Below are 12,853 nucleotides of genomic sequence, written 5' to 3'. Positions count from 1 at the left end.
AAAAAAAAAAAAATTTCCAGATTTTGGACATTGATTTTTTTTTTTTTTTTTTTTTTACTTTTTTAAGACCATTTTTAATTGATAAAATTATCTACACTTATGGTATACAACATCATGATGTATTAAAATATTTATACATTGTAGAATAGCTAAATCAAGCTAATTAACATGTACATTTTGTGATGAGAACACTTAAAATCTACTCTCTTAGCAATTTTCAACTGTACAATGTTGTTATTAATTATAGTCACTGTGTTGTACACTAGATCTCTTGAGCTTACTCTTCCCGTCTACCTGAAATGTTATATCTTTTGGTCAACATCTCCCAACCTGGTAACCACTATTCTATGATCTGCTTCTATATGAATGTGACTTTTTTTTTAGATTCCACTAAAGTGAGACCATGTGGTACTCGTCTTCCTGTGCCTGGCTTATTTCTCTTAACATAATGTTCATCCATGTTATCTCAAATGATAGTTTTGTTGTTTTTTTTTTTTAAGGCTAAATAGTATTCCATATGTGTATATACCACATTTTCTTTATTCATTCATCTGTTGATGGAAACTTAGTTGATTTCATATCTTGGGTATTGTGAATAAAACTACAGTGAACATGGGAGTGCAAATATCTCTTTGACATGCTGATTTCATTTTCTTTGGAAATATACCTGAGATTGCTAGAGCGTATGGTAATTCTATTTTTAATTTTTTGAGGAACCTCCATACTTTTTCCTATAATGGCTATACTGATTTGCAACCCACCAGCAGTGTGCAACTTGGTTGATATCTATTATGTTAATTTAGCATATTTGTGTTTCTCCACATTCTCTTTAGTACCTTATCTTTCCTCTTTTTGATAATAACCATTCTAACAAGTGTGAGGTTATGGCTCATTGTGGTTTTAATTTGCATTTCCCTGACTATTCGTGATGTTGAACATTTTTTCCTGTAACTACTGGCCATTTGTATGTCTTCTTTCGAGAAATGTCTTGTCAGATCCTTTGGCTATTTTCTAATTGGGTTGTTTATTTTCTTACTATTGAGTCAAGTTCCATACGTATTACGGATATTAACCCCTTATCAAGTGTATAATTTGCCAATATTTTCACCCACTCTGTAGATTGTCTCTTCACTTTGTTAATTGTTTCCTTGACTGTGCAGAAGCTTCTTAGTTTGGTCAATTCTGTTTATCTCTTTTTGCTTTTGTTGCCTGTGCTTTGGGGTTTATAATCTAATAAAATCATTGCCTAGACCAGTGTCACAGAGCTTTTCCTTTATGTTTTTTCTAGAAGTTTTAAAGTTTCAGATCTTACATTTAAGTCCTTAGTTCATTTTGAGCTAATTTTTATATCTGGTATGAGATAAGGATCTAATTTCATTCTTTTGCATGTGGATATGCTGTGGTCCCAGTACTCTATTGAAGAGACTGCCCTTTTTCCATTATGTGTGCTTGGTACTTTTGTCAACAATCAATTGACTGTGGAGTGCGTGGATTTATTTCTGAGCTCTCTATTTTGTAGCTTTGGTCTGTGTGTCTGTTTTTATGCCAGTGCCATGCTGGTTTGATTACTATAGCTTTACGGTAGATTTTGAAGTCAATAACATGATGCTTCCACTTTTGTTCTGTTTGCTCAAGATTGATGTGCTATTCAGGATGTGGTTCCTTCCATAGATTGTTGTAAAGTTTAAATGAGATAACGCACAAGACTTTAGCCCAGTTCCTAGAATGCAGTAATTACCTAATAATTTTTTTTTTTTTTTTTTGAGTTGGAGTCTCACTCTCTCACTCAGACGGAAGTGCAGTGGCCGCTCCCGGCCACTGCAGCCTCGACCTGTTGGGCTCCAGCGATCCTTCTGCCTCAGCCTTCCAAGTAGTTGGAACTATAGGCGCGCGCTACCACGCCCGGCTAATTTTTGATTTATTGTAGAGGTGAGGTCTCGCCGAGTTGCCCAGGCGGGTCTCGAACCCACGGGCTCAGACAATTCACTCACCTCAGCCTCCCAAAGTGCTGGGATTACAGGCTGAGCCACCGAGCCCGGCCTGCCTAATAAATTATAACCCTGCAATACGGGTGGCATTGTTATCATTTTACAAATGGGAAAATAAAGACTCAGGAAATGTAAGAGCTTGTTTAAATTTAAAAATAGAAATAAAAAATAAAACACTGGAGGTTGAATTTAGGTCTTCTGGCCCCAAAGGCAAGACCTCTTCTATATACTACTATCCCCAGTGCCTTGGGAAATTCTTCATTGAAGGGGACCTGGCCCTGAAATCTGCAGATTCAGTGGCCCTTGGGGCCTTGCTGTAAGTTGCACTTTTGCAGCTTATCTTTGTGCTTCCTGCTTGGTCTGCAGACCTAAAGAAGCCTTGGTGGGCCATTTCCCTCCAAGGTCCTTCTTATTCCTTTTTCAGACCTGCCCTTACTCACCGACCAAATGCCAGGGCAAGAGACTACCAGTTTGCGAAGTGGGGATCTAGTTTGACCCTTGAACCCCTGACCAAGTCAGACAGCAGAGGCTGACAGACACATGCTAACATGTCAAAACCCCCTTGCCTGCAGTCAACCTAAAAAGTACATGGACAAATAAGATATCCTGAATATATAGGGTGATTGTTCTTGTAGAGTTACTGCTTTTATTAGTAGGGGCTGTATTGGTCCATTTCTCACAAGGAAAATGGCTGTGATCTGAGAAGCATGACTTTTTTCTTTTCTTTTTTAAAAACAATTTCACAAATATGTTGTTCACAATTAATTCTTAACATCTGTGCACTCTTACCAGAGTTCTCTGGGAGAGGATGCTTTTGACAAAAAGCCTTCATTTTCTTCATGGTGTTCTGTGGCCCTGCCATTTCTCCATGAAATAAATTATTCCTCATCAGATATTATTTTGACTTTTTAATCTCTAAAGCTGGGCACACAGGATTTTAAAGGTTAGAAGTGTTGCAAAGGCAAAAGTCCCTTCTAGTCCTTCCCTCTCCATGACTCCTTAAGAAGTAGAAAGAAAGAAAGGAACGTGGAATTTAAAAGATGTTGGTTGGGATGGACGAGGGACACCAGGCAGATTTCCCCCGCTTGTACATCCTGGCCATCCCCTTCTCACTTGGCACTGTGCTGTCAGATCAGATCGGTCTGGCGGGAAAGAACTTCATGGTCTCCACTTCTCACTGAAAAATAAAGCATCCACGGCGGGGGGGGGGGGGGGTCCAGGGTAGAGAAGCAAATATTCTTCTGAGAGGGTGGGGTATTTACATGAGTAACTTCCAGTAATGTTAATGGGAATTACAAGCCTAAACCTCCCCTTCCCCCTCACTGATCCTTGAAAGAACAGCCTCCTTTGTCCTATCTCCTTTGAAAAGACCTAGAATCAATTTTCCACCATCTAGGTATATTCTTGCCAAGAAGAAGAAGCAGCGCACACAATAGCCTCGGGTGTTTCTGCCAGACATCCTGGCTTCTGGGAGTTGAGGGTGGGAGGTGGCTTTCACACAGCTCTCAGGCTGATGGAGGACTGTTTGAAGTGTGGCAGGTCATGAGTGGCTCCTCCTTTGAGGATGGAACTTAACATGTGCTGTTAGAAAGAATAGATGACTGGTTTTGTGTTTCCTAAGGGTAAAGGAGCAAGGAACATTATTCACCTTATTGGCAATTTAGACTTTCGTCAGACACCCTTAGTTTAGGGGGTTCATGGCCTTGTAGCCACCCCATTTTCACCCTCCTCTCCAAATGCAAGAGCTGGAGAGAGGACCGAATATGGACACACATGTAGCAGGTCCCGCCTGGAAGCTCGGAGGGAATTTGAAAGAGAAGAAACCAGGCATGAAGAAATCAAAATTAACCCAAGCAGAATCCTCCCCACCCCCCTCTCATTATGCAGTTGGGGAGGAGTCAGGAAGGCATTCTGTTGATTTCTTGCCCAAGATAATCCCTGCTAAGGAATTAATGCGCATAGCAGATGGTGCTGTCTCATTTCCAATGAAAAGAATCAAGGAAGATAGTCTGTGCAATTATTTTTAATGGCTTGTGTGGTGATCTTCTTAATTTGTGAGAAAATGTTTCATCTTTTGTTAAAACTGGCCCCGTTCACGTAGCTTTTTGTGTTGAAGATTAAGGCATCACAGAGCCCCCTATCCTGTTAACATCATCCTGAGATTATTATCAGATGGGGCATTTCAGCCAGGAGACATCTTCCTGCAATGTCTTGAATGCGTGGGCCAGAGTGAACAGAGTGTAAAGATGATCAAAATTTCCCTGTGCAATGCCCTCACTTTGCAGCATGGCTGCAGAACTGGCTAGGTCCTGCTGTTTATTACCCACATGAAGACCTGGCCCTCTGTGGTATAATGAAAGACATAAGGGCTTGGGACTCAGGATAACACAAAGGCCACATAAGCTCTTGTCTTTGAGTTTGCCAGGAGACGTGGCTTGAAAACAATTAGCCAGCCAATCCACATTTATCAGACCTCTACCACGTGCTCAGCACTGTGGAAGAGACAAAACAACTAAGTCGATATTTGATGTTTATAACAGACTCATCCAGAAGTTTCTATATACCAGCCCCCCCTTCATGAATACCACCAATTGAGGAGTAGAGTTAGACAGCTGGTCAGGAGCCCTCAATAACTGGGGACGTGCTTTCACATCCTGAGCCCCAGTTGTCCAGATTCATGTTCGTGCAAGACTCTTTGCTTGTAGATCGCATTCAGTGCTGGTAACCACCCTGTGAGGTGTTGATTATGATATCCATGACAGATGACCAAAGTCGTGAGCCTTTAGCCTTTCTTGGAATAAATAGAAACCCTGAGATCTACGCCACCACCTGGTCTAGTGCTTTCAACAGCTTATATTCTTGTAGTGAACAAACAGGTGTGAAAAAGAAAATGAAGAGATGCTAGACTGTGAGGCACTGATACAGACCATCCTAGAGAGAAGAGATTAAATAGAAAGGAAAAATGCTCAGATACCTTTGCAATGGACAGAAGGATCTCCGCAGACAAGAAAGATCTAGATTATTTGTGATGGAAGCATTGGGGAGGTGAGGAGAAATGGAGAGCCTTGGAACCCAAGAACAAGGAACAGTTTTTGAGAGTTATTCAAGAAATGCCCTTAGGGGAAAACCTAAGAGAAAAAGTATGGAATCTGGAAATGTACTTTCATCGCATGGCTTTACAAGGGAAAGTAGGAAAGAGGATTTCCTTTTTTTTTTTGAGTTGGAGTCTCACTCTGTCGCCCAGACTGGAGTGCAGTGGCCGCTCCCAGCCACCGCAGCCTCGACCTGCTGGGCTCCGGCGATCCTTCCACCTCAGCCTTCCGAGTAGTCGGAATTAAAGGCACGCGCTACCATGCCCGGCTGATTTTTTTATTTATTGTAGAGATGAGGTCTCACCAAGTTGCCCAGGCGGGTCTCGAACCCGCGGGCTCAGGCAATCCACTCACCTCAGCCTCCCAAGGTGCAGGATTACAGGCTGAGCCACCAAGCCAGGCTAGGATTTTCTAATGAATGTTAACTTGCCTCTTCTGCTGACTCCCACAACACACAGATAACACTTCCGCTTTCTCTTCACAGAGCTGATGAGATTTTCTGACCACGGAGCTGCTATTAACACTGAGAAGCGTTTTCCATGTGAATTTTGTGGACGGGCGTTTTCACAGGGCTCTGAGTGGGAAAGACATGTGCTGAGACACGGCATGTAAGTTGGGCCATCCCAAGAGCACCGTTGCCCAAAGGGAGAGGATGGGAGGCAGACTGGGGGTCTTTTCTTGGTTCTCCAGTACAAAGACCCTTGTTGACACATTTCCGGGCCACAGAAGGAGAGATAATTGTGAGGAAACAAGTTTTTCCTTTTCTGTTGTTTTTTAAAATGGTCACCCAGTCACAAGTTAAATGAGGAAAAATTACCTTTACGGATGAAAAAGTCACTTCAAGCCCACGTGCAGAAGTATAGTGTTTGCTCCAGCCAGTGTCCCTTTAGTTTTCATTAGTATGACATTCTGTAATAGAACGTGAATCGGGGTCAAAAGATCTGATTTCTGTTCTTGCCTCTGTGACTGATCATTCCTTGGTGGCCTTAAACATTCTCATGCCCTGCCTCGGGGACAGAGCCAGCTTCTGCCTGCCTCCCAGGTAGGTGAGAACATACTTGTAAAATACTTAGAAGATCCTTGAGCATAAAATCATTTCTTCAATAAGGCATCCTTAAGTCCATCAGACACAGTGAAAACCTAGGATTTGGTCCTTTCTGGAAAAAAATGGCCCTGAAACCTTAAGTACCTAGACCTCAGAGAATATAGCTAAGCTACCCAAGACATGGGTTTGTTTCTTTTCTTTTATCATATTTTGCTTTTTGTTTCTTTCTGTGATTTGTTTCTGGTCATGTCTGATAAATCTTTGTACCTGAGTTGCTCTGTTAGACTTTAGCCAATCTCCAGGCTTCTGAGTTCAGCTGATAAGTTTGCGCATAAGACAGTTCTTCCTGTTACCACTTCTGACCTAGTAGAGAAAGTAGCATAAAACTATTGTGTTAATCCAGAAACAAAACATGGTGTAATCAAAACACAGTATAATAATGAATATTTCTGTAGGTTCAAATCTTTAAGAAAATACACAGCCTAAGTATAATATATAGCAAGGATAAATCACTCACAATTTTGCCGTGTATCTGTGGCATTTGTTCAAAGGAAACCCCAAGGCTTTTTAGGATCAGGAAAATAAGGACACAAGATTTTTTGTTGTTGTTGTTTAATCAGGAGAAAAATACATACTATACTCATCTATCTCTTCCATAAATGTTTTTTCCAGGGCATTGAATGACACCAAGCAGGTGAGCAGAGAAGAAATTCACTCGAAAGAGATTGTGGAGGACAGTATTAAGATATCCTCCATAGAGGAAAAGGAAGATGTTGAGGCCATTGGGATAGACTTTTCCCTAAAGAATGAAACAGTAGCCATCTGTGTAGTAGCTGCCGACAAATCTCTCCTGGAAAATGCAGAGGCCAAAAATGAATAAGTGTTTGGTGAATTTCCTAATCAAACCTTACTTGAACCATGATAAAAGAAGAAAGTGGGCGGACCAGCTTGGACTGAGAAGCGAGGGACGGAAAAGAGAAGACAGAACAAAGCTGCTTTTTAGGACTGAACAATCTATTTTCAAAGCACTGGTACCTGTGTGAGTGAGTATGTAAATTAAAGTTATTTAAATGGTTGGAATATGTGGCTCCTTTTCCATCACTACATCTTTTCTTCCGGATCTTCATCATGGAAGTTTCATTTGTTGCAGAATATGGAAACACCTCCCAAGGGCACGGTGCACTCTGTGGTGGTCTTGGACAGTATGTAGAAACAGAAGCTCTGTGACAATGGAAGACTTCTCGCAGGGGAGCAACTTTTTAACGCACAACTTTCGGTGCGTTTTTCTAGTTTTAATACCTTAAGCTTTTTCAAGACCTAACTGCAGCCGCTTTGGGAAAAAAGAAAAAAATGACAAAAAATAAAAACAGAAAACAAAAAAACTGCTTTGCATAAAACAGTCACCTGTTTCCTAGTACCTCAAACTTAACCAAGGGAATTCTCTGCATTTGTCAGTACTACCTGTCGTCCGTTGTGGTTAAATGTAGAGAGAACTGCTGGGCAAGATGGTGAATGGAGAAAAAAAAAGAGTTTTAAAGAAAGGAACACAAATTGTGCTTAAAATCCCCATGTGGGTTTTATTTCTTAAAATACTGTGATTTTTTTAATTATTTTAGTAAAAAACAAAACAAAAAAAAGAAACAGACTTTAATTATTAGATAACTGTTTGTGAATTGTCATCCTTTATTCCAGGTAAGCTGTTTATTAGTGTTCAACTATAATTTAGAATTTGGTAGATTCATGTGAGCTAATTTTAAGGTGATTGTGGAATTTTGTTTGCCACATGTTTATTTTCTATCAATTTGAGTGTTACAAACACAGCACAATTCAGTTTTTCATATGAATTCTTGTGTGTGTGTGTGTGTGTGTGTGTGTTGTTATTGTTTTAATTTGGGGGCAAGGGAGATTTAGTTTTTTTGTGAATAGGAATGTTTTTATTTTAAACATGGAAATAACAAAGAAGTTAACTTTCTTTCTTTCTTTTTTTTTATTTAACTAAAGAACCAAACTTTTGGCACAGCTATGCAGCTTGTGGGCCATACGAGAAGGTCCTCTTTACCTTTTTGTTGCCTATCAAATTCACATATTATCCGTCTCACAAATAATTTCTGTTAGAATGGGCTGGCTTTTGTGTGTGATTTTTAAATCTGTGTTTTGTTTCTGTTGACATTGTGTTTTGTGGGAGTTTCTCGTTTATTTGAGGAGACAAGGGGATGTACTAGAATTCATCCCTTTGGTGAGAGTGGATAAGAAATAACATTGTGTATCCTACAAGGAGCCTGGAGAACTACTTTCTTTTTTTTTTTTAAATCTAGCTGCCAGCTGCTCTCTCCCCCATATCAACTTGTTCAGGAGGGAGCAGCTTAGACTAAATCTAAGCCTACATTTATAATATGTTCTGATTGTGAACAAAGGGTTTCGTTCCAAAAAGTAGAAAAGAACTTTTCTCGAAGCCTAGGTTTTAGAAGCCTGTGTGCGCGTGTGCTTGGATATGTGTGTGTATGTGTGTATGTATGCATGTGTGAGTACTTCGGTTTTCATGTTTTGTTTTTGTTTTTGTTTTGTTTTTGTTTTTTACTTGGAAGGGTTGTGGGAGGGGGGAGGGAAGAAAGGGAAGGGGAATTGCTGAAATGACAGTGTCCCACACAGCTTCAAATAAAATCCATGGAAAGATGTTGCATTTGTGGAATAAGTGCTTACTTGAAAAGCATGTTCTTCTTTTATTTTCTTACTGTTAAGAATTTTTATTTGTAGGTTGTTTGTTTTAATTTAATTTTGTTTTTAGGGACGGGGGCCATCATGTGGAAACCAGAAAATGGAGAAAGTGTGAACTATCCAGACAAAGATTCATTTTGTGTCTATCTTTGTTTTTTAATTGGCCTCATTTCAAATGTATTAAACAGTTCCATACCTGGATTGGGTGTTTGTAATGGTTACCAAAAAAACAAACAAAAAAAAAAGAAAAAAAGAAAGAAAAAGAAAAAAAAGAAAATAATTGTGACATGCTTTTATCACTACTTTATTTTTCAAATAACATGTAAATATTGTAATCCATTGGATTTTGTTTTGCTAACCTGTTAATAAAAATATGGGACCATTATCCTTTTAACAAGGCTAGAATGTCATTTTTTTTTTCTTTTTCAAACATATACCTGATATTTTGTGGCCACACATTTTGGATGCATTATTATAATTCTGTTGACTGTAATGACATAGAATTTACAACATTTTTTTGTTGTTTAATTTATACAAAGGACGTTTTTTTTCAGAGCTTGAGAGAAGGAAATAAATAGCAAAATGATAACCTATTGACTCCAATACTCAGTGTTTCCCAGTACTTGATAAAAGATAGGGAGATTCTGAGTCCTTGAAGCCAAGGGTTTAAAAACAAAACAAAACAAAACAAACAAAAAACCACAAGTAGGTTATTCAAGTTGTTTGCAACATACATTTTGTAATGAAATGTGAGAAATTAATAAAGAATTTTTTTCACATGCGTCTATGTGCTTCTGTTGTAAATCATTTACAGGCATGAAATCTAAAAATAATAGAGCCTACCTTTTAATGCATGAACCTGAGCTATTTCAAGCCATTGCGTCTACACAAGTATGGAAAACAAAGGTAAAATTAAGATGAGGTGGGAGCTGGGATTTTAAAATGTTAATATTTCTGCAATAGGTATTCATTTTCAACTGGGGGATTTTTATGGAGGAAATGTTTTCATCAAAAATGTGAATCAAAGTGATATATGAAGCTTCAGAAGGAGGAAGTGCTAGTGATTAACCATCATCTGGGGACTGAATCCATGAGCACTGTCATTTTAAACTGACTGCAAGCTGCACCCACTGGAGAGGATCTATTTCTCAGCATCGCCCCACTTGCCTCGCGAAAGTCTGAGCCACAAACTATCTTACCGCAAATCCTGCAGTGGTAATTATCACCATTAACTTTTCCTTGAGCTACCTTGTTATAAATCAAAGGAAAAATGAATAGTCATGAAACCTAGAAGATAAATTAAAATCAACAGTATTGTTAACTCAGAGCTGACTTCCACCATCTGCCTCTGCCAATGTTAGAAGAACAGCTCGTGGCTACTTCATGCAGGGTTAGCTCTAAGAACTTGGACTCACCCTCCCTCATCCCCTTTACCAAAAGAACATTGTTCCGAGAATGGGCACAACACAATTAGAGGAAACAGGGTATTAGATAAATCAGGACCCAAAGGGAAAATGAAGATCGAATAGCAAAGTGATGCTAGTAGCAAGTTGACAAAAATGCATTCCGTGAGGCCACACATACGCCACATGTTTGACTCTGAGCTTGCCTAATCAGCAAGGCAAAAAAATAAAATAGGAATAGAAATCTTAGTAACTTTTGCTGTCAAATACTCAACCCTTTTTAGGACTGCAGGTTGAGAAGTTTCTCTTGTGTGTTTTCAGAAAGAAAAGAAAGCAACTTACTGGTCCTTACTGCAAAACACAGCTGTTCTCTCATGACCTCCATCAGATATTTTATGAACAATGTCCTTATTGAGTTCTTTTCTGGTCCAAACTTTGACTTTGTTTCATGCAGAAGAAATGGAAAGTATTGCCATGTAAATGGTCATGGTAGGGGCTGCCACAAAGTAACTCCTGAAGACTCTGACTTAGCACAATAGAGATTTGGTTCTTACACAAATTCCCACTGAGGTTCTGTGTGTGAGGTGCCCTTGCACCTGGTGACTCGAATCCAGGTCCCACCATCCAATGATGCTGCCATCTCAACACATGAATCTCAGGGTCATCGCTAAGAGTTTCATCCAGGAAGTAGCACATAACACATTCAGCCTCATTTTATGGGCTAGATCTAGTCACAGCCCCACCTACCCACAAGGGGGTTGGGAAGTGTGTGATCTAGTCTGCAAATGTGCCCAGGAAGAACACGTGAGCTAGCAGCCTCTACTACAATCAGGAAGTGATAGATGGGCTGCTTTGGAGACAGTGGGAGGAGATAGAAACCCTCCACTCTCCAGAAGGCATGGGATGCTGGTCCCATCATCCATGCACTTAAACAATACTTTTTAGCAAATATTTTGTGCTAGTCACTATATAACAACAAATAAGATAGACATGGAATATGCCTTCTGACAGTTCACAAATAATGAAGACAGAGATGCAACATTTGGAAATGTAACTACCACAAAAGATGAGTGAGGCTTGCTGGACCCCTTAGCTTCCTGTTGTAAGGTTTTGACTACACTTCTGCATTGATGCTGGCAACCCTGGGGAAATGTGGTCTTGATAGTAAGTGTGTTTTTCCTGACCACCCAAAAGAACACATTTGACTTAAAGAGGCATAAAAGAAATTGGTCGCTCACACACATTTGGTGAGTCAGCCCTAAGCTTAACAGCTTCCCTTGCAGCTATCAATAAATATCCACTATTTGCCCACCGTTATGGCACAGCTCTCAGGGGAATAAGCTTAGCAAAACAAAAGTATCTCTCTTTTGCCTGTACAAAGGTGTCAAAGGGTGGAGGCTTAGGGTTAGAGAAGCACTTATTTTTAGAATTGATTCTTAACATTTATGTTTATCATTATTAATATGACAATACTAGAGGAGGCATCAAAGTAAAGTCACTTTCCTATCTCCCACATTCATATCCATGTTTTTTCTACCAGCTTCGTTCCTTTTTACGTGACTAATCATGGTCAACAATTTTATAGCATACTTTGTTTTTCACTTAATAATATGAGTATTTTTCCTCTTGCTATAGGGTCCTCATAACTAAAAATGTTCAGAGCTACATAGCCTACTGAATGGAAATATATAACTATAATTTTAACTCTTGAGTGTTAGTGAAAATTCAGGGATTTTTAATAATTTTGCAATATTGTAAATAATGATGCAGTCAACATCTTCTTGGCTTCTCCAGCTACTCTGCTTTTGAATAATTTTGGTAAATTTTCAGAGGTGTAATTAACTTTCAAAAGGGTATTATTAATTTGTGTCAACACCAGCCATGAATGGAAGAAATAACATGATTGTGCTCTATCTAGGACATACAACAGAGAGGGAGTGCATGGTTGTGAATGTAGGTTCTAAAATCAGACCACCTAGATTCAGATCCTAGCTGACCCACTTATTAATTGTGTCTCAGGCAAGTTACTTAAACTTCTTTGTACCTTAGTTTTTTGGTTTGCTTTTGTTTTACTTGTAACGTGAATATTACAATATTCAACCATGCATCTTGCATGTTTTTATTGCTATTTTAAAATGCCTATGTATTTTAGCATAGTCAAGATACTCACAATTGAGAAGCTAGACTTTCAGATTCAGGTACCTCTAAAATTATGTTGTGTCTCAGCAAAAGTCTTCTTAATTAGGAGAAGAGTTCTTACCCAGTTTTGTTCGTCCCAGGACTTACCAAAAGTTATGCTGCCAAAGCTGATGGCAGGCACCAATGAAAAATTGTCTATGTGACTTCTTGTGAGGTTTGTACAAACAATGCAATAAGGTGATTTAGAAACATAGAGGAGGGAAGGACTGGCTGCCTGAGGAATGAGAAGTTGACACTGGAAAAACTACGGAGGTCTTAGATGATTGGTGTAGGGTGGTGTATGCCAGGGAGAGAAAAAGATGGAGAAAGGAAATTCCAGGTGGAGAAAGGTGCATTTATGCAATCAGAGCAGTGAAAAATACTGAGGCTGGTATCCTGGGGATGGCAGGTAGTATGGGGTACCCGATGAGG

At 39.4% G+C, this 12,853-nt stretch overlaps 1 protein-coding gene across 3 annotated transcripts in view; it reads left to right on the top strand.

The window, feature by feature from the left end:
* ZNF462 (zinc finger protein 462) overlaps positions 1 to 9,621 on the top strand; it is a 143,622-nt gene extending 134,001 nt beyond the window's left edge. For 2 of the 3 annotated variants that reach the window (XM_021714601.1, XM_008062285.2), the window contains exons 12-13: positions 5,565 to 5,688; positions 6,798 to 9,621. In XM_021714601.1, coding sequence (XP_021570276.1) covers positions 5,565 to 5,688; positions 6,798 to 7,005 — 332 coding nt within the window. In that variant the 3' untranslated portion in view covers positions 7,006 to 9,621. The remainder of the gene's footprint in view (positions 1 to 5,564; positions 5,689 to 6,797) is intronic. The other variant, XM_021714600.1, reaches the window with a different exon arrangement.
* Positions 9,622 to 12,853: the final 3,232 nt, after the last annotated feature.

Source organism: Carlito syrichta, unplaced genomic scaffold, assembly GCF_000164805.1.
Source record: "Carlito syrichta isolate Samal-C Ts95f unplaced genomic scaffold, Tarsius_syrichta-2.0.1 Scaffold305685, whole genome shotgun sequence".
NCBI classification, from domain to species: Eukaryota; Metazoa; Chordata; class Mammalia; order Primates; family Tarsiidae; genus Carlito; species Carlito syrichta.
The sequence above is the reverse complement of the archived record's forward strand: the minus strand, read 5'-3'. Positions and strand labels throughout refer to the sequence as shown.